The sequence below is a fragment of the Kogia breviceps genome, chromosome 9 (assembly GCF_026419965.1).
Source record: "Kogia breviceps isolate mKogBre1 chromosome 9, mKogBre1 haplotype 1, whole genome shotgun sequence".
Taxonomy (NCBI): Eukaryota; Metazoa; Chordata; class Mammalia; order Artiodactyla; family Physeteridae; genus Kogia; species Kogia breviceps.
In genome coordinates this window covers 93,710,170-93,728,644 of record NC_081318.1, presented here as the reverse complement: position 1 = coordinate 93,728,644, position 18,475 = coordinate 93,710,170, and the positions used below count along the sequence as shown (strand labels likewise).

Below are 18,475 nucleotides of genomic sequence, written 5' to 3'. Positions count from 1 at the left end.
TGTTAGTTATTATTAATTTAAAACTATTGTCTGTTAATATGAATAACTTTGAACTAAATTATTAGAATTTAGTTATTAGAATAGAATAAATGTTCTTTACTCAACTTACTGGTGTGATTTCTGTCTCCTGACTGGACGCTGACTGATACAGAAGGCTTAACTGGAACGCTACACAGGGAACTTTCTGGGGAGTTGGAAAATGACTGAGGTGTAGGTGTATCCATTGTCAGAATTATACAGCTAGGATTTGTGTTGAATTCGTGTAAACTTTACCTAAAAAAATTATAATTGAGAACAGGTGGAAAAGTGGGTGAATATATAGATAATACAAAGATCACAGAATGGTGATAATTGTTGAAACTGGGTGATGGGCACATAGGGGTTCATTATACTATTGTTTACTTTATATATGATTGAAGTTTTCCATAATAAAAAGTTAAAATAAATGATAGTCATGGCTGGGTGTTTTTTCTCATAATGTGTGTAGCTAGGGATGGTTGAAATGACAGGCTTGATTTGGCTGTGTAGTCATTTTCTGTTAGCTTGCTGTATCAATGATTCATTACTGTGTAACACAACTGCAAAACTTCATGGCCTAAAACAACATGACTCATTTAGTTTGCTCAAAAATCTGAAATTCTTGCAAGGTTTTTTAGGGAGAGCTTGTCTCTGCTCCATGTGGTACCATCCAGGGTGGATCAGCAGAGGGTTAAAGATCCATTTTTAAGATGGTTCACTCACATGCCTGGCAAGTTGGTGTCAGATGCTGGCTGGGAGTTCAGTTAGGTCTGTGAACCAGGAGGCTTGGTTCCTCCATATGGGCCTCTCCATGGGCTGCTTGGACTTCCTCACAGTATGGTGGCTGAGTTCTAAGAGCAGGTGTCCCCAGAGAGAACTAGGTAGAAGTTATATCACCATTCATGACCTAGGCTTGGAAGTCAACATAACATTATTTTCAACTAGATTCAAGAGGAGGGAACATATACCCCACTTCTTGATGGGAAGTGTATCAAAGTCACATTGCAAAACGACCTCATGGGATAGGATATATTGTTATGGCCATTTAAGGAAATACAATCAGCTATATACATGGCTTGTTCATTCAAGAGGAATCTGGGATCAAGTTGGATCTCAAAGTATTATCTGAACGAATAAGATGTGGATTACAACACTATCACCCAGTAAGTGGGTCTCAACCCTTCTATACATATCCCTTCTTCTTTCTTTTCTATGTTCCCCAGGAGCAGATGTATACTGGACATTAACAAGTTGCCTACACAACATCTACTTCCCTCTTCCTAATATTTCTTACACTCTTATTCCATAAACTACCTCTTCCCCATATAGTCCATATGCTTCAGGGAAACTGACTATCCCTATCTCTGGGGTTGGACCCTGATTGGCTTATGACAACCAGCACATTCAAGTTCCCTGGCCACAATGTTTGTGACTATGATGGGTGGTGGTGAGGATCGTGGGAGAGGGCAAGATGTGACCTAAACCAGCTTAGATCAGCTTGCTTGGAATGCTGGGACAGAGATATAGCATCTCTGGATGTTTGTGGGGAAGCATATAGCCCTGGGAGCCATTGCCAATTCTCCTGTGTCCACAAGGAAAGACGGTTTTAGGGTCAGTGGATTCTGAGGAAGGTAGAGTCGGGAAATGGAAAGAAATCAGGCCTCTAGTGACATCAGTAAATCACTGGGTTAAATTCATCCAAAGCATGATCTACCTGTAGAATTTCTAGTGTAGGAGCCAATAAACTCCATGTTTAGCTGAGGTTTATTACTTGAACCCTAAAGCGTATGAAGCAATACAAGGGGATTATCTATTATTACGAGATTGCCTAGGTTTGATTCTTGGCTTTGCCAATTACTAACTGTGTGACTTTGAGCAAGTTTCTAAATCTCTCTGCCTCAGTTTTCTGTGTAGTGAGATTCCAAATGGATGAGAGACAGGCCTTTAGTTTCTAAAGTGGGAGAAAGCAATTGTGAATGGGAAGAATGGGAAAAGAAAATCACAAAATGTGTCCTGAGGCAAATCAGTTTCTGGAAAGAATACATGGGAAAGGTGAGGATCTGGAAATGGAGTCCTTTATACTATTCACGCTCACATATACCTCGGAAAGCCTTTGTGAGCTTCTAGAGGTTTGCACACCAGCTTAAAATCTGCTGGATTTTATGTTCAAGTTAGGGTAACTTTTTTTTTTTCTTTTAACAACAGATTAGGCTCTGGACACCAGCCAGACTTTTTTTCTTGTAGGGGATGGCAAGAGTGGTCAGCTAAGAAGGGTACATTTGACCCTTTCATCAGCAAGCATTTGCTGGGCATCTACCATGTGCTAGTAGAAAACAGCTTCAACCATTTGCAGCTATGACTCTGAAGCTGTCTCTAGCTCAAACTGTCTCCTGAGTGCTCTGTGAAAGCATTATCCCTTTGAGTGTCCTACAGACACATTAAAGAAGTGAAAAGAAATAGGCGAAGTTAAGTTTAACAATAGATTTTCTACAAACCAATCTATCCAGGCTATAATCATTTCAACATGGACTCAATATAAAATCATATTAAGGGCTTCCCTGGTGGCGCAGTGTTTGAGAGTCCGCTTGCCGATGCAGGGGACGCGGGTTCGTGCCCCGGTCTGGGAAGATCCCACATGCCGCGGAGCGTCTGGGCCCGTGAGCCATGGCCGCTGAGCCTGCGCGTCCGGAGCCTGTGCTCCGCAACGGGAGAGGCCACAACAGTGAGAGGCCCGCGTACCGGAAAAAAAATTAAAAAATCATATTAAGTCTTCAAAATTGAGTGTGTGTTTTACACTTGCAGCACATCTCAATTTGGACTAGCCACATTTGAAGTGCTCAATAGCCACATGAAATTAGTAGCTGCCATATTAGTGCAGGTCTAGAATGCATTAACGTATTTAATAAGCCAGAGAAAATTACCTTTGACTCAGGTATGATCACTGTGTCTTTGAGAAGGTTGTTGTTTTCACAGGCACCAAGCTTCTGGAACTTCAGGAAGAGTCTGAGTAGCACAGGGAGGGTGGAGCGGCTGTCTAGTCAGGTTGGCCACCTGCAACCAGTGTCACACCTGGGACAGCTGTTCTCACATGCACCAAAATAAATTGATACCCATTTTCAAATCTTCAGGAATCACAGTGATTAGTTTCATATTGTGAAAAATGAACAAAGTGATATGAACATGCTATAGACTGAATGTAAGGGCACTGTCAGAAGATGGCCATCTATGAACCAGGAAGTGGTGCTCACCAGACACAGAATCTTCCTGCACTTTGATCTTGGACTTCCCAGTCTCTAGAACTGTGAGAAATAAGTTTCTGTATTTATTAGTCCCCCAGTCTATGGTGTTCTGTTATAGGAGTCCAAATGGACTAAGACAGAGAGTAAGTCATGGACTAACTGCTGCCATGGCTTGTCTCAAACCCCCAAACCCTTTAAACCCTTAGCTGAGAAAGACTCCAGGGGAGACTTCGGGGAACATGAGTAGGGATTCAACAAGTGGCCCTGCTATCTTTCTGAATTTTACCATCCCTTTGAGATTCTCTCTTTGGTTATTGTTATATCTTGCATCCTTATCTAAATGAAGCCTGTCCCCCAAAATGACATATCGAATGTATAGAAAATCATAGATGACTAGTATCTTGGTTGGCTTGGACTGCTATAATAAAATACCATAGACTGGGTGGCTTAAATAACAAAAATTTATTTTCTCATTTCTGGAGGCTGCAAGTCTAAGATAAAGGTGCCAGCATGGCTGAGTTCTGTTGATGGCTCCCTTCCTAGCTTGCAGATGGCTGCCTTCTCACTGTGTCCTCACTGGGCAGAGAAAGAAAGAGAGCAAGCTGTCTGGTGTCTCTTTATATGAGGGTGCTAATCCCATTGGGAGGATCCTACCCTCATGACCTCATCTAAACCTAATTATCTCCCAAAGGCCCCATCTCCAAATACCATCACATTGGGGAATAGAGTTTCAAAATATGAATTTTTAAAAATTTTATTTATTTATTTATTTTTGGCTGTGTTGGGTCTTTGGCTGTGCGTGGGCTTTCTCTAGTTGAGGCGAGCGGGGGCCTCTCTTCATCACAGTGCACGGGCCTCTCACTGTCGCGGCCTCTCTTGTTGCAGAGCACAGGCTCCGGACGCACAGGCTCAGCGGCCATGGCTCACGGGCCTAGTTGCTCCACTGCATGTGGGATCTTCCCAGACCAGGGCTCGAACCTGTGTCCCCTGCATTGACAGGCAGATTCTCAACCACTGCGCCACCAGGGAAGCCCTGAATTTTTTAAAAAATAAATTTATTTATTTATTTTTGGCTGCGTTTGGTCTTCGTTGCTGCATGCAGACTTTCTCTAGCTGTAGCGAGCGGGGGCTACTCTTTGTTGCAGGGTGTGAGCTTCTCATTGTGGTGGCTTCTCTTGTTGTGGAGTATGGGCTCTAGGCCTGTGGGCTTCAGTAGTTGTGGCTCATGGGCTAAGTAGTTGTGGCTCGCGGGCTCTAGAGCACAGGCTCAGTAGTAGTGGCATACGGGCTCAGTTGCTCCATGGCATGTGGGATCTTCCCAGACCAGGGCTTGAACCCGTGTCCCCTGCATTGGCAGGTGGATCCTTAACCACTGCGCCACCAGGCAAGCCCCTCAATGTATGAATTTTGCAGGGACACGGTTCAGTCTATAGCAGCTAGTAAATGTAAGAAAAGTAATTTAACTGCACTGAAAAAAACAAAATGCAGATGAAAATGAATAATTTTCATCAAATCAACAAGTATAAAAATGTTTTAATTCTCAGTGTTGGCAAGGTGAATGGGACACTCCCACTGGCTATCAATGAAAGTATAAACTGATAATATCTTTTTAGAAAAGCAATTTTGAGAAATGTATGAAGATCTTCAAAATACACATTTTGATTCTATATTCTATTTCTAAGGAAATAGAGGTGAAGATATGTACATTTCATCATTAGTAGTGATAATATGTATATCATAGAATTTTTAATAATGGGAAAAAGTTAGAAACAACCTAAATGTCCAACCATTTATACATTTTAAACATTTATGGTATAATTTTATGCAATAGGTTATCAACCAACCTCAATACATGATGTTTTGAAGAATTTTTGGTGGCATGGAAAAATGTTCGCAATATAATAACTAGCCAGGAATAAAAAAAGGAGATATTAAACTATATATAGGGACTTCCCTGGTGGCACAGTGGTTAAGAATCCTGCTGCCAAAGCAGGGGACACGGGTTTGAGCCCTGGTCCAGGAAGATACTACATGCTGTGGAGCAACTAAGCCCATGTGCCACAAGTACTGAGCCTGCGCTCTAGAGCCCGCGAGCCACAGCTACTGAGCCCGCATGTCGCAAGTACTGAAGCTGGCATTCCTAGAGCCCATGCTCCGCAACAAAGAGAAGCCACTGCAATGAGAAGCCCATGCACTGCGATGAAGAGTAGCCCCCACTCACCGCAACTAGAGAAAGCCCGCACACGGCAGCGAAGACCCAACACAGCCAAAAATAAAATAAATAAATTTATTTTTTAAAAAAACGATATGTAGTATGATCCTAATTTTAATTTTGTAAAAATATATGTATTGAGGAAAGACTGAAATTAATATTTTCATTAGAGGCTATTTCTGGTTGTCAGGATGATGGTTGCTTTTTATTTTTTTGTATTTTTTTTTCAACTTTCCAAATTACATAGAACATATACTATTTTTATAATCAGAAAAAGTTCATATATTTAAACAAAATAATGAAAACAGGCTTATGTGTAGGGAAAAGTGCCTCCTTTTTTGCTTTCGCATACTGTTATCAAGTGAACTTTATTGATGGAGAATTAGAAAAAAAAACATACAAAGAAAGCATAGGAAGCATAAAAACACTCATTGCTGGCAAGTGCTGGTTTCTCATCCTAGGAAACCAGCTGGCTGGTCAGTTTGCAGGCCTGTGTCTGGTCTCCCTGGGATGAGAGCCCTTTTCCTCTGGCTGCTGTGCCAGCTGAGGTCTCCTGGATACCCTGTTTCCTAGGTGGGTCAGCCTCTTTTCCTGCTTACTATGGCACTTTCATAAAATCTTCTCACTCTGCTTTCAGGTAGGCCTGTGTGTGACTAACTGCATACTGCTAGATTTCCAAAGTTTTTTTTCCTATTTTAGCAGAATCCCAGGGTTCTAAGGACTCCTATGGGGGATGCTCTAGAGGTTAAGAAAGGATCTAGATTATATTTGGGGATTCTCATGAGTTTGGGTTTTTTTTAAAGATTATTTTTAAGATTTTTTTTTCTGATTTAAAAAACAAAATTTGAAACCACTGTGATCAATCACAGGAAGTAATCTCTTCCTTCATGGTTCATGTCCTCCATGTTGCAGCAAGTGAGTAGACCTCATAAACCATCAGCACCTAACACAGTGTCATACAACCTAGGTGTATTATTTATACAACAGATATAAACACAGAGACATTTTTTTAGACCTTGGAGTCAAGTATTGTTTTAAACTTTAATTTTAGATTTGAAATAAAAAGTGAACTAAATGATCAAAGACTTGGGAATTTGGGCAATAAAACATTTACTTTCTATATATTATTCTAAGATTTGGCAAAAGTATATTTCAGAAATTCAAAGTTTAAAAAAATACTATCTACATGTAGACACTGAGAGCCTGCGCCTCGATACAATTGTGGGGAAACTGAATATTGCCTTCTAATTCTTCACTCTCACTATATTCATTGTTTCTCTCTCTGAGAACTCTGAAATACTCATCCCACCACTGCTGGGATCTCCTTCTTTGGAGATATTCCTTCCAAAAGACATTTGTATTTTAAAAGCTATCACTAAGCTAGGAGTCCATACAATGAAGCCCTATTGGTAGAATATCAAACAGTTGGTTATCAGAAGTATTTAGAAATCTGTTTCTCCCTTAATTTTCTACATACTAGGCAGAAGTCAGCACACTGTCTACAAACAAGGCCTGCCCCATAGGGACCAAAGATGGGCAAGATATTAAGGCTATAATGTCTACAAAACTCTTTAGCCCCTACATATAAAGATTGCATCTGTGAGTGAGAAAGTGTTAGCTCAAGTTTCGGTTTAACAACTAGGAAAGATTAAAGGAGTTTGCAAAACTACATCTGCCCAGCAGAGGGCATATTTAAGTTACAAACCATGATCTTTATGCAAGGTTTTCTATTTTTAGAAATTAATAAATAAATACATGTTTTTAAAAATTCTTATGCAGTTTTTATGCTTTGTGTTTCTTTCATGATTAAGTTTCCAATCTGTATGTTGAAAAACCATATTTATTTCTAAATCACATAGACTCTACTATCAGAAGTATTTTAGAAACGAATAGCTGCGGGGCTTCCCTGGTGGCGCAGTGGTTGAGAATCCGCCTGCCGATGCAGGAGACACGGGTTCGTGCCCTGGTCTGGGAAGATCCCACATGCCGCGGAGCAACTAAGCCCGTGAGCCATGGCCGCTGGGCCTGCAAGTCCGGAGCCTGTGCTCCGCAATGGGAGAGGCCACAACAGTGAGAGGCCCGCATACCGCAAAAAAAAAAAAAAAAAAAAAAAGAAACGAATAGCTGCAAATACTTGCCAGAGATGCAAGAATCAGGAATTACTAAATATATGAGCAAGAGACCACAAGCTTATGTAGATGAGAAGGAACTGGTCACACTAATTCATTTTGCTGGACCCTGGGACTAGAAAGTTGTGGCTTCCCCTGAGGGCAGTTATGTTTGCTGTGTTCCCTTAGCCCAGCCAGCCAGTTCACAGATGCAGTTCCAGAGGCAAACCCACAGTACACTTAAACAACCCAAAGATATATGACAACCCAAAGGCTTATTATTTCTCCAGTAACAATTCACCTACTCATCTAGGGATTACATGGCTGGTAACCACCTCCCTGTTGGGCCAGGCACAATCCCACAGGTATTAGGATCCTGCATTTATTGTCTTGCTCTCACCTCATAGAGACCTCGTCTCCTCTCCTATCCAGTCTGCCTTAAAACCCCTCAAGTTCTGGCCTTGGGGGGCATCTTCCTGTCCCTGGGGTCCCTCCTTAATGGCTAAATCCACTTGATCCCTTTCGATAATCTCAATATGTTTTTAGTTATAGAGTTTCTAAAATAAAAATTTGACACCCTCTATTAAATGTTGACAAGACACAGAACCCCCTTTATTACAAATTTTTAACTTACTAGCTTCCACAGAAAAAAATTAAGACACTCCTAGAACTACGGCATGCCAACACCATCTCTACTACAGATGAGGATGGTGAGCATTTCTGAGATGTCACTTTGGACTTGTTTTGGGGGTTGGAGGGTAGGGAGGTTGAAGGGACTTTGGACAATGTTTAGAAACTTAAGCCTCTTCCTAAGTAAAGGGTTTTCTGTAACTATGTGGTGCCGACATTGCAGTTTTAAAAGCAATCTCATCTGGAAAAAAAAACGAGGTGTAAACTATATGTTGATTACCGTCTACTTGAAAGAAGAATGTGTTTGGGGGTTGGCATATGAATAAAATATTTTGGAATAGATAACGTGAAAAAAGACCTCTCAAGTTCTGGAGGAAGATACACATGCACACAATTCTGTTTGAGTGCATGGTATGGGCCAGGGGGGAGTCCTAGGTTTGTAGTTTAAAAACATGCTGGCTCTGTGAATCACTTGGCCCTTCTTTGCCTCATCTGTGAAATCCAGAGGCAAGAATATACCCTCTAAAAGTTAAGGTCAACCCTAGAGGGATCTTGGAAACACACTGAGATTCGACTCTCTGTTGTATGGCCATCTGTGATCTTGGCCATGTGATTTATCTTGCAGGGGGTTGATCATGAATGACCTATTGTGTCTAGAGGAGGATCCAGTCCTGGGTCCCGGTATGGAATTCTGAGGTCGTCACAGAGTGACTCTGTCTGCTTCCCTTTTACATTTATGCTCCATTCCAGCCAAACTGGCCTGTGCCCCTGAGGCTTTGTTCTTGCCAAGAGGAAGACCCTTGCCCTCTCCTTACCAGTTGAAAGTTTCTCCAACTGCTGAGGACCCCACAAGCATTTGGTAATCACTTTTATCTCTGCCCTCATGAAGCAATTATCTTCTGTATTGCTATTTAGGCCATCAGCATTTTTCCTGTGTTTATCTGAGTATCTAAAAAGATAAACAAGACTTGCTCTCTCAAGTGTCTTATATCTACCCATAGTTCTAATATATAGTTCCTACCTTGCTATTTATATTTAAACTATTGTTCTATCAACTTCTCTCTCCTAACCATTTCTCTCTCCTAACCAAGAGACCAAATGCATTGGTCTTAATCTCTTCCAATAGACTTGGTATAAATTCTCTCTTTCTCTGTCATTACACTGGCCTTTGAATGGTACAAGGGAATATTTTTAAATTTCTTTTCTCTTTTCCAAGTCTTTTCCTGTAATGGAAGTGATAATTAGCAGTGGAATGGTTTAAAAAAATGATGATGGCTTGCTATCATTATTATCTATTGAGTACTTAATTTGTGCTAGAAAACAATTCAAAGTACTTTACATATATTAATTCATTTAATTGTCATGATAGCCCTATGACATATATACCTTTATTATCCCATGTATGGTTAAGGAAACAGAAGCACAACAGAAGTAGCTTGTCAGAGGTTACATACCAGAAAATTACAGATCCAGGAGTTAAACCCAGAGGACTCCATTCACTGCATTATCTTGCTTCTTGTAAGATGAGTGATACTGAAAAGGAGTAGAAACAACTGTCTTGGATAAACCCTTCTTTGTCCTCAGTACCCAGACATTTTTCAGAATATTTGAGAAATATTCTAGACTGAGATTAGGGAGGCAGAGCCAAAGAAAGTGGAGGATTGCACAATTGTTTTGTGAATTTACAAGACAGAGAAAGCCAAGTAAGTCATGGTCTTTTTTTTGTCCTTGACCATGTAAGTTTTTACTAAGAAGGCTAGCAATAATAAAGCCCTACTCATTGTTTTTGAGAGTCAAACATTCATTTTGCGGGCATGTTTGCATATTTTGTCTCTTCTTATTAAGACCAAGCTAGGGCTTCCCTGAGGGCGCAGTGGTTGAGAGTCCGCCTGCCGATGCAGGGGACACGGGTTCGTGCCCCGGTCCGGGAAGATCCCACATGCCGCGGAGCGGCTGGGCCCGTGAGCCATGGCCACTGAGCCTGCGCGTCCGGAGCCTGTGCCCCGCAGCGGGCGAGGCCACAGCAGTGAGAGGCCTGCGTACCGCAAAAAAAAAAAAAAGTAAACATTTGAACTATGCTAGTTCCATATGACTTTATCAGCATTCCATAGACTTATCCTTTCAACCTGATTTGATTTCTGTGGGATAACTTTTCAGGAAAAGTAGTTTTCTGATCTGTGGAGCTTGGAAATATAAAGAAATAAGCAACTTCTCATATTCATTTATCAGAACCCAATTTTCTCAGTAATTTACTTTAAAGGTGAATTCCAGTAAGGCTTCAGTGTGATAGGAATCAACTGGGGAGACAATCAAAATGCAGGTTCCTAGACCTCATCCTCTGAGACCAGTTCACTCCCCAGGTTATTCTGCTGTAGATGTCCTCTGGGTACCAGACTAGGATGAAGGGGAGGATGTGGAGTAGGGAGTAGAGAAACTCAGTACTCTAGTGATAGAGACACAGAAGGGCTAGAAAGCAGATGCGCTTTTCATCAGGGCTATTTAGGGAGCTGTCTGAAGTCTAGTCTCCGGGTAATAGACAACTTCAGCCCTTAGGTAACAGAAGACTATTCAAATCCAGCTTGACAACTTTGGTGAGAACACTGATCTCCTGTATCATTATATTCTTTAGGTTTGGGGGAGAAGGAAATTAGCCTGCAGATGGCTGAGTGCTCACTGTAAGCAGCTGGGGTGGGGCTACATTGGAGGCAGAGCTGAGAAGGGAGAGACATCGAGGTCTTACCCTTTGGCCATAGCCCTAGGGGCTAGGTTCCCAGCCCGCAGGCTGCACACTAAGAGGGAGACACAGAGCTACTGCAAACGGGAAAATGTGTTGTGCAGGTTCAGTCAGGAGAATTATCCTCTTAGGTGGAGGAACACTATGAGAACTGCTGAGAGTCTAAAACCCAGGACCCCCAGGCCTGGATCTGTTGACACTTGACTCATGGAGATAGGTGGGAAGAATTCTGCATGACTCAGAGGTGGAATTATTTTGTTCATGACAGAGAGGAGTAGGGAAAAAAGCCAGCAAGAGGAGGTCCTATGTGGAGGAAGGGCCAAAGAGAGTGCCTCAACCGCTATACACACATACACATCCCCACACCTGTACCAGGAGACCCACCAGTGAACCAAAGAGGCAAAGAGAAATGTCTAAGCACTCCAGGTGGTTTCTGTGGGATGTGTGCTGTAAATCTTTTTCTCTGTCTCAATGGAGAGGTATTCAATATATTTCTCAGAAATACATTTTTTAAATTTATTTTACTTTATTTACTTATTTTTGGCTGCATTGGGTCTTCGTTGCTGTGTGTGGAACATATATATATATGGAGGGTCCTCCCCCTCTACCCATTAAAATCACTGATTCAATTTCCATTATATATATATAATGGAAAACAACTCAGCCATAAGAAAAGAATGAAATAATGCCATTTGCAGCAACATGATGGACCTAGAGGTTATCATACTAAGTGAAGTAAGACAGAAAGAGAAAGACAAATACCATGTGATATCACTTATATGTGGAATCTAAAATATACAAATGAACTTATTTACAAAACAGAAACAGACTCACAGACACAGAAAACAAACTTATGGTTATCAAAGGGAAAAGGAGAAGTGGGAAAAGATAAAATAGGAGTTTGGGATTAGCAGATACAAACTACTATATATAAAAAAGATAAACAACAAGGTCCTAATGTATACCACACGGAATTATATTCAATATCCTATAATAAACCGTAATGAAAAAGAATATATCTATGTCTATATCTATATCTGAATCACTTTTCTGTACACCAGAAACTAATACAACATTGTAAATCAACTATACTTCAATTAAAAAGGAGTTCCTCATATTTAAAAATGGTAGAAACCATTGATCTAAGGTAATCACAACTATTTCTTCAATTGGACTGTAAAGCACTCCTCACATAATGCAAAACACTGTGCAACAACTCGCCATTTACAATGGAATTTTTTTTAAGAGTAAAGGTAAACTACATGTTGCTCTGGTTACTAGGTAACATTGAATAAATACAGAGGGGTATCTGCTTTGCTCCACAAAGCACATTTGGTTTAAAAATTGTCACATTATTTGACATTGTCTGACAGAAAGTCTCTTGCTTAGTAAGAACATGCAAATCCAGAAACACTGATTCCATTTCATTTTCCCAGGCTCTATTATGTGGTCTACTTGTTACATGTCCTGAGGATCCCCTGAGGTATTTAGAGGAAATGATCACTGCTGTAATGGAAAATGGTCTTGAAAGTCTTCTCTGGTAAGTATTGTTTTGATTTATGGTAGGGAGATGTTTTATTTTGAAGGTAAAACACTCATTGTATACTATCAAAAAAGGTCTTGCTAATGAATGTTTCCAATCTTAAGACTGTCAAAGAATCCCTCCATAGGCTTTTATATATATATATATATATATATATATATATATATATATATATATATATATAATCATCATGATTGTTTATTGAGCTAGGACATTTAGTTACCCCAAGTAGTTTTCAGTCTTTTTTTTTTTAAAATAAATTTATTTATTTTTTTATTTTTGGCTGTGTTGGGTCTTCGTTGCTGCACGCCGGCTTTCTCTAGTTGTGGAGAGCAGGGGGTATTCTTCCTTGCGGTGCGCGGGCTTCTCATTGCGGTGGCTTCTCTTGTTGCAGAGCACAGGCTCTAGGCGTGTGGGCTTCAGTAGCTGTGGCTCGCAGGCTCTAGAGCGCAGGCTCAGTAGTTGTGGCGCATGGGTTTAGCTGCTCCGCGGCCTGTGGGGTCTTCCTGGACCAGGGCTCGAACCTGGGACCCCTGCATTGACAGGCGGATTCTTAACCACTGTGCCACCTGGGAAGTCCATCTGGGAAGTCCCCCTCCATAGGCTTTTAAGTCCCCCAAAATTCAATAGGAACAATTTCTCCACTGGTTCTTAAGTTAGAAATATAGCACACTCTCATCAACAACGTGTGCCCATAGGGCAGTTTATTTCAAGTTGAGGATGAGGACAGGGAGGTTATGCCTTCTTGGGGAGCACAGCAGAATCCTGAGGGGGAGTAGTTTGAAAAAGCCCTCCAGGTGATTCTGACATGCCTCTCCCAAGGGGAAGTGTTTTTCCTTCCCTTCCCTTCCCCTCCACCCATTAAAATCACTGATTTAATTATGGAACTAATTACTATGAAATGAAATTAATTTTTGACTGCATTTTATGATTTTATTAAAGGGATATGTGCATTGATCCATCAATGAACCCCAAAATTCGGAGACTGTCGGAAACTTAACGTGGAACAACTTTTTGGACTGGATGATCAGCGGGTAAGTATTATTAATCAAACATTCTACACTATACATCTTAAGTTTGGATGGAAGCTCTCAGAAAGATTTTAGATTTCATGAGAGCTGTGAGGTCACACTGTTTTTGAAATTGGGGCCACTCAGAAACGTGAAAGAACATCACATACACATGTACAAACATCCCACCCCACGCCCCTACACACATATGCACAAAGCCACACACATAGAAACCTCCCCAAATTTCCAAGAAGCATTTGGACAGGCAGTTATTCTTTCTCTTTCTGACAAAATCTCTCTACTAAATTTCCCCCTTTCTCCTTCTCCTCCTCTCTTGTATCGTTATAATGACAAAAATAGCATTATGAAAGCTTTAAAGGAGGATAGTTTCTTTCCGTTCTAATCTACTTCCTCTGTATTCCACACCCCCTCCATTCTCTCTGCCATCTGCCTGGGAATTATGCTCACAAAGATAGGACCGAAACATTAATGAGACCTAACTTAAAAACCAGACCAAGTTAATGAAAGGAGCAACCAGCTCCAACAGCTGGTTTTGATCCTGTAAAGAGGGGAAGGAAGTAATTCAGAATATGGAGACTTTCAGAACAAAGACTGTGCACCTGAGAGAAGCTAAAATAGAAAAAGGCATGTGGGGAGAGAAAGGGCAACACGAATTAGATGTGTGTGGAGCCATGTGTTATATCTCTAGATCCCAGGCTGGCGTCTTCAGTGAGCACAGGCAGGGCTAGTTGCTGGTGATGCCAGGCACTGAAAAGGAGAACCAAAGCCATGGTCACAGTGGGTGCTGAGAGCCAGGAACAATCTGAAGCATCATTTAGAAGGATGGGTGGAGAGTAACACCAGATCCTAATCAGTGATCTACGACAGAGAGACAGAAATAGAGGGATGGGATATTCCGGCCAAGCCTGGGATGATTCAGAGGCACCAATATACTGGGAAGAACCCATATGTTTGATCACAGTTGATCTGCATCATGGTGTGTGGGTGTCTTCATGACTTTATCAACAACAGAATTTTGATCCACTATGGAGTGCAGATATCTGCAAACTGTGTTCTTGGAGGTGTTTGGGGGCAACCTCAGGAGCTGGGGAGAGAAGACCCGGGGGGTGGGATTCTTGGTCCTCCCCTCGTCACACCTTATCCTCTAGAATAGTACTGCACTGAGTATAATGTCACATGAAAAACGATTGAAAGCCATTGCTATAAGATACGAAAGTTATTAAAAATTGATCTAGAGGGGTAAATATTGTCAATATTTTGAAAATGACCTTATAAAACACAATCAGATTGTGTCCAATGTCTAGCTAGAAGTGTATAGAGAATCTTTAAAAGTTTGCACAGACCTCTAAGAGACACTGTACCTACTTCAAATCTAAAGTTTTATTTGAAAAGGAATTCATAGAGATATTTCAAGACATTAAAAGCACAAAATATTGGAAGCTGATCCAGATTGAGAAAGGAGTATGACAATTCACCAAGGCATAGAAAGGCTGCCCACTTCATAAGTTAGAAAAAACAGAAACTAGATATGACTTTGCAAACTGTAAATCTCTAGGTGCCTAGGATTGCTTAGAGGGCTCAACCTAGGCTGGATAGATAATTCATTTCTCTCTCACCCGCAGAGAAAAACGAAGGTTTTTTTTTTTCCCCACAAAGACATAAAACACTTTAATCCTCAATGTTTCTAATATTTTAAATTACAGTATACTAAATAAACATTAGCTTTGCTCCCCCCCCATTTTTCTTTCCCATACAGTTATAACTGCCAATCAGAGAGTTTTTAATGTTTTGATAAAATATTTTACAGATCACAAACAACTGTAATTTTCCCCATAGATTATTAAGATTGCTTTGCATGGTTTCAGAGTGCAGTCATTTTTATGGCCTCACGCTATGAAGTCCTCCACTGCAAGGACATGTCTATTTATAAATATGTATTTGTTTCTATTTGTGCAAACAGAGAAGATTGAATACAAGAAACTGTAAGCCAAACAATTACAAAAAAAACAAAAAGAGAGAAACTGCTCTCATGACAGTAGACAGAAAGACAGTTTAACTGTGTGTTCCAAGATTAAAGAATCAACTATTGTAAGGAGGAAACTAAATTCACAGACTTGATTCTCATTTCTTAGGAAATGAAATCTCCAGATGGGCCTACTAATTACAAGAAGAAAAGGCATCTGTAACATTAAAAACACCTTTTTATTACAGAAGAAATTAAATATGACTCAAAAGTAGAGAGAATATATAATGATCCCCCTTCACTCAGCTTAAACAATAATCAACATTTTGCCAATCTTGTTAATTATTCTCCCCTCCCTATTTTTGCTGGAGTATTAGAAAGTAAATCCCAGGAATTGTATTACTTTACCAGTTAATACTTCAGTGTGCATCTTTGACAACAAATGGTGTTTTTAGAGAACATAGCACAGTGCAATTGTCTATGAAGTGTAATGAAATGAGCAATAATTCTTGAATATCATCTAGTGATGATTACATTCAGATATATACAGACTCCATATTCAGTCCATATTTGGGTTTTCCAAATTGCCTCGAAAATGCCTTTTCACATATGGCTCTGTTAAGTTGAAATCCATACAGGGTCCGCATACTACACTTGGTTGTTTTGAATCTAATGTCTCTTGTCATCTGCAATAGTTCTCCTTTCTTCTTTTTTCCCACGCCACTTCCTTATTGAAGAAAACAGATCATCTGTCATGTAAAATGTCCCACATTCTCATTTCCTCTAGAATCCTTTCATTTGTTCTGTTTCTTGTATTTCCTGCAAGTTTGCAGTTATATCTACAAACTCGATATTCAGGTTCTTTTTTTCTTCTTTTTCTCTGATGACAAGAATAATGCAGAGGAGATGTTGGGTTCCTTCTAATGCATCGCATCAGGAGGCACCCATGGTCTGCCTGACATTAACTAATTGCTTATTAGTTTCATCCTACAACACCCAAATGATGGTTTTGAAATAACAATACCTCAAGACCACTAACCAAAGAACTATGGAAAGCAGTTTAAGAAAATTATGCAATTCTTTTTGCTTTTAAGATATATATATATCTTACATGGTATTTTCATTAAAATAATACTTTTTTGTGTGTCGATGGTTATCTTTTTTTTCTTTGATATAATTATGCTTTTTCAATTATTTGTAACATTACATGACAGCAAAAATCAAAACAATAAATGAGTTCGCAGAGAAGTATTGCTCCCTTTTCTGCCTCTTTATCTACTCTATTCCATCCCTTTCTCTAGGTAACCAATTTTAGTAGCTTTTCGTTTATCTCTCCATTGTTTTTTTTGAAAAAATATGAGCAAATACATGTATTCCCCTCCCCCTTGACTTCCTACACAGAAGTAGCAGACTACATATAGCCTTTTGCTTCTTGCTTTTCTCACTCAATATGTCCTAGAGATCACTCCCTTATACGACTTTTAAAATGCTATCAGAGAGAGCACCGAGTAACAAAACTCTAAAATCTAAATGAAAGATGTGGACTTAAAAAGTCTTACTGATGTAACAACCAAAGCTTAACTATGAAAAGGAAACTTAACTTTATGAACTCAGGGGCTGGGGTTTTAATAATTTGGGAGAAGCAGACAGATCTTGTGCCCTAAACAAGATAAACACATCCTATATCCTTACTGGTTTGCAAAAGTAGTCTTTTGAGATTGGGTAGATTACTGTTTCCTGAGGAGGGATCAAAATAAGTGTTACTATAATCTGGAAGGAATAAAAATAATGAAGTATAGAAATAGTGAAGATACAAACTGGATTCATATTGTTTACTTTAAGATAAGTTTAAATATAAAATAAGTAATAATAGCTAATGATATAGCATTTATGTATGTGTGTCTGCTGTGTATGGCATTTGAGAGTTCTAAGGAACATAACTGTAAGTTTTTAATTTAGTTTATGTTGTTTCAGGGACTTTACCTAATGAAATTTGCAATAAACATTTACACGTTTAAGAAAAATTGATTTTTCCAAGTTGTACTGAATTAACTATGTGTTTATTAAACAGAGCTCTAAAATACAAATAGCAGTGAGTGTTTCCCTCCATGCACAAAAGCTCCTTGAGCATTAAATGGTCTGTCAATAATTTGCAGAAGGTCAAAAAATAAGAAAACTACTCAGCATGAAAAATCCAATACTTATGTCAGGCCATGGTACTGTATGTTAGACTGTGCTCACTTCTGCATTAAACACATGGTTTCTTTTTACTATTGTTGTTATTACTATTAGCTTTTATAGCCTATGAAAAACAAACAATTCAGAGTTGGGAGGGATTTAAATTAATGCATTCAACACATATTTATAAACTCTTAGTCTGTTCAGGATGCTATAATGAAAATATCATAGACTGGGTGGTTACAAACAAGAGAAATTTATTTCTCACAGTTCTGGAGGCTGGGAAGTCCAAGATAAAGGTGCTGGAAGATTTGATGTCTTGAGAGCCTGCTTCCTGGTTCATAAACTGCCATCTTCTTGCTATACTCTTACATGGCAGAAGGGGAGATGGAACTCTCTGAGGTCTCTTTTTGTTTATTTATTTATTTATTTATTTTATTTTTGGCTGCATTGGGTCTTCGTTGCTGCACGTGGGCTTTCTCTAGTTGCGGCGGGCAGGGGCTACTCTTCATTGCAGTGCATGGGCTTCTCATTTCCGTGGCTTCTCTTGTTGCGGAACATGGGCTCTAGGCATGTGGACTTCAGTAGTTGTGGCACGTGGGCTCAGTAGTTGTGGTGCACAGGCTCAAGAGTGCAGGCTCAGTAGTAGTGGCACATGAGCTTAATTACTCCACGGCATGTGGGATCTTCCCAGACCAGGGCTCGAACCCGTGTCCCCTGAATTGGCAGGCAGATTCTTAACCACTGAGCCAACAGGGAAGCCCATCTGGGGTGTCGTTTTTAAAGGCACTAATCTCATTCATGAGAGCGCCACCCTCA

At 40.0% G+C, this 18,475-nt stretch overlaps 1 protein-coding gene across 1 annotated transcript in view; it reads left to right on the top strand.

The window, feature by feature from the left end:
- FBXL13 (F-box and leucine rich repeat protein 13) overlaps positions 1-18,475 on the top strand; it is a 123,200-nt gene that overhangs the window by 3,997 nt on the left and 100,728 nt on the right. Inside the window, 3 exon segments of the mRNA XM_059074540.2 lie at positions 12,378-12,481; positions 13,427-13,481; positions 13,483-13,518. Of these exon segments, the coding sequence (XP_058930523.1) occupies positions 12,378-12,481; positions 13,427-13,481; positions 13,483-13,518 (195 nt within the window).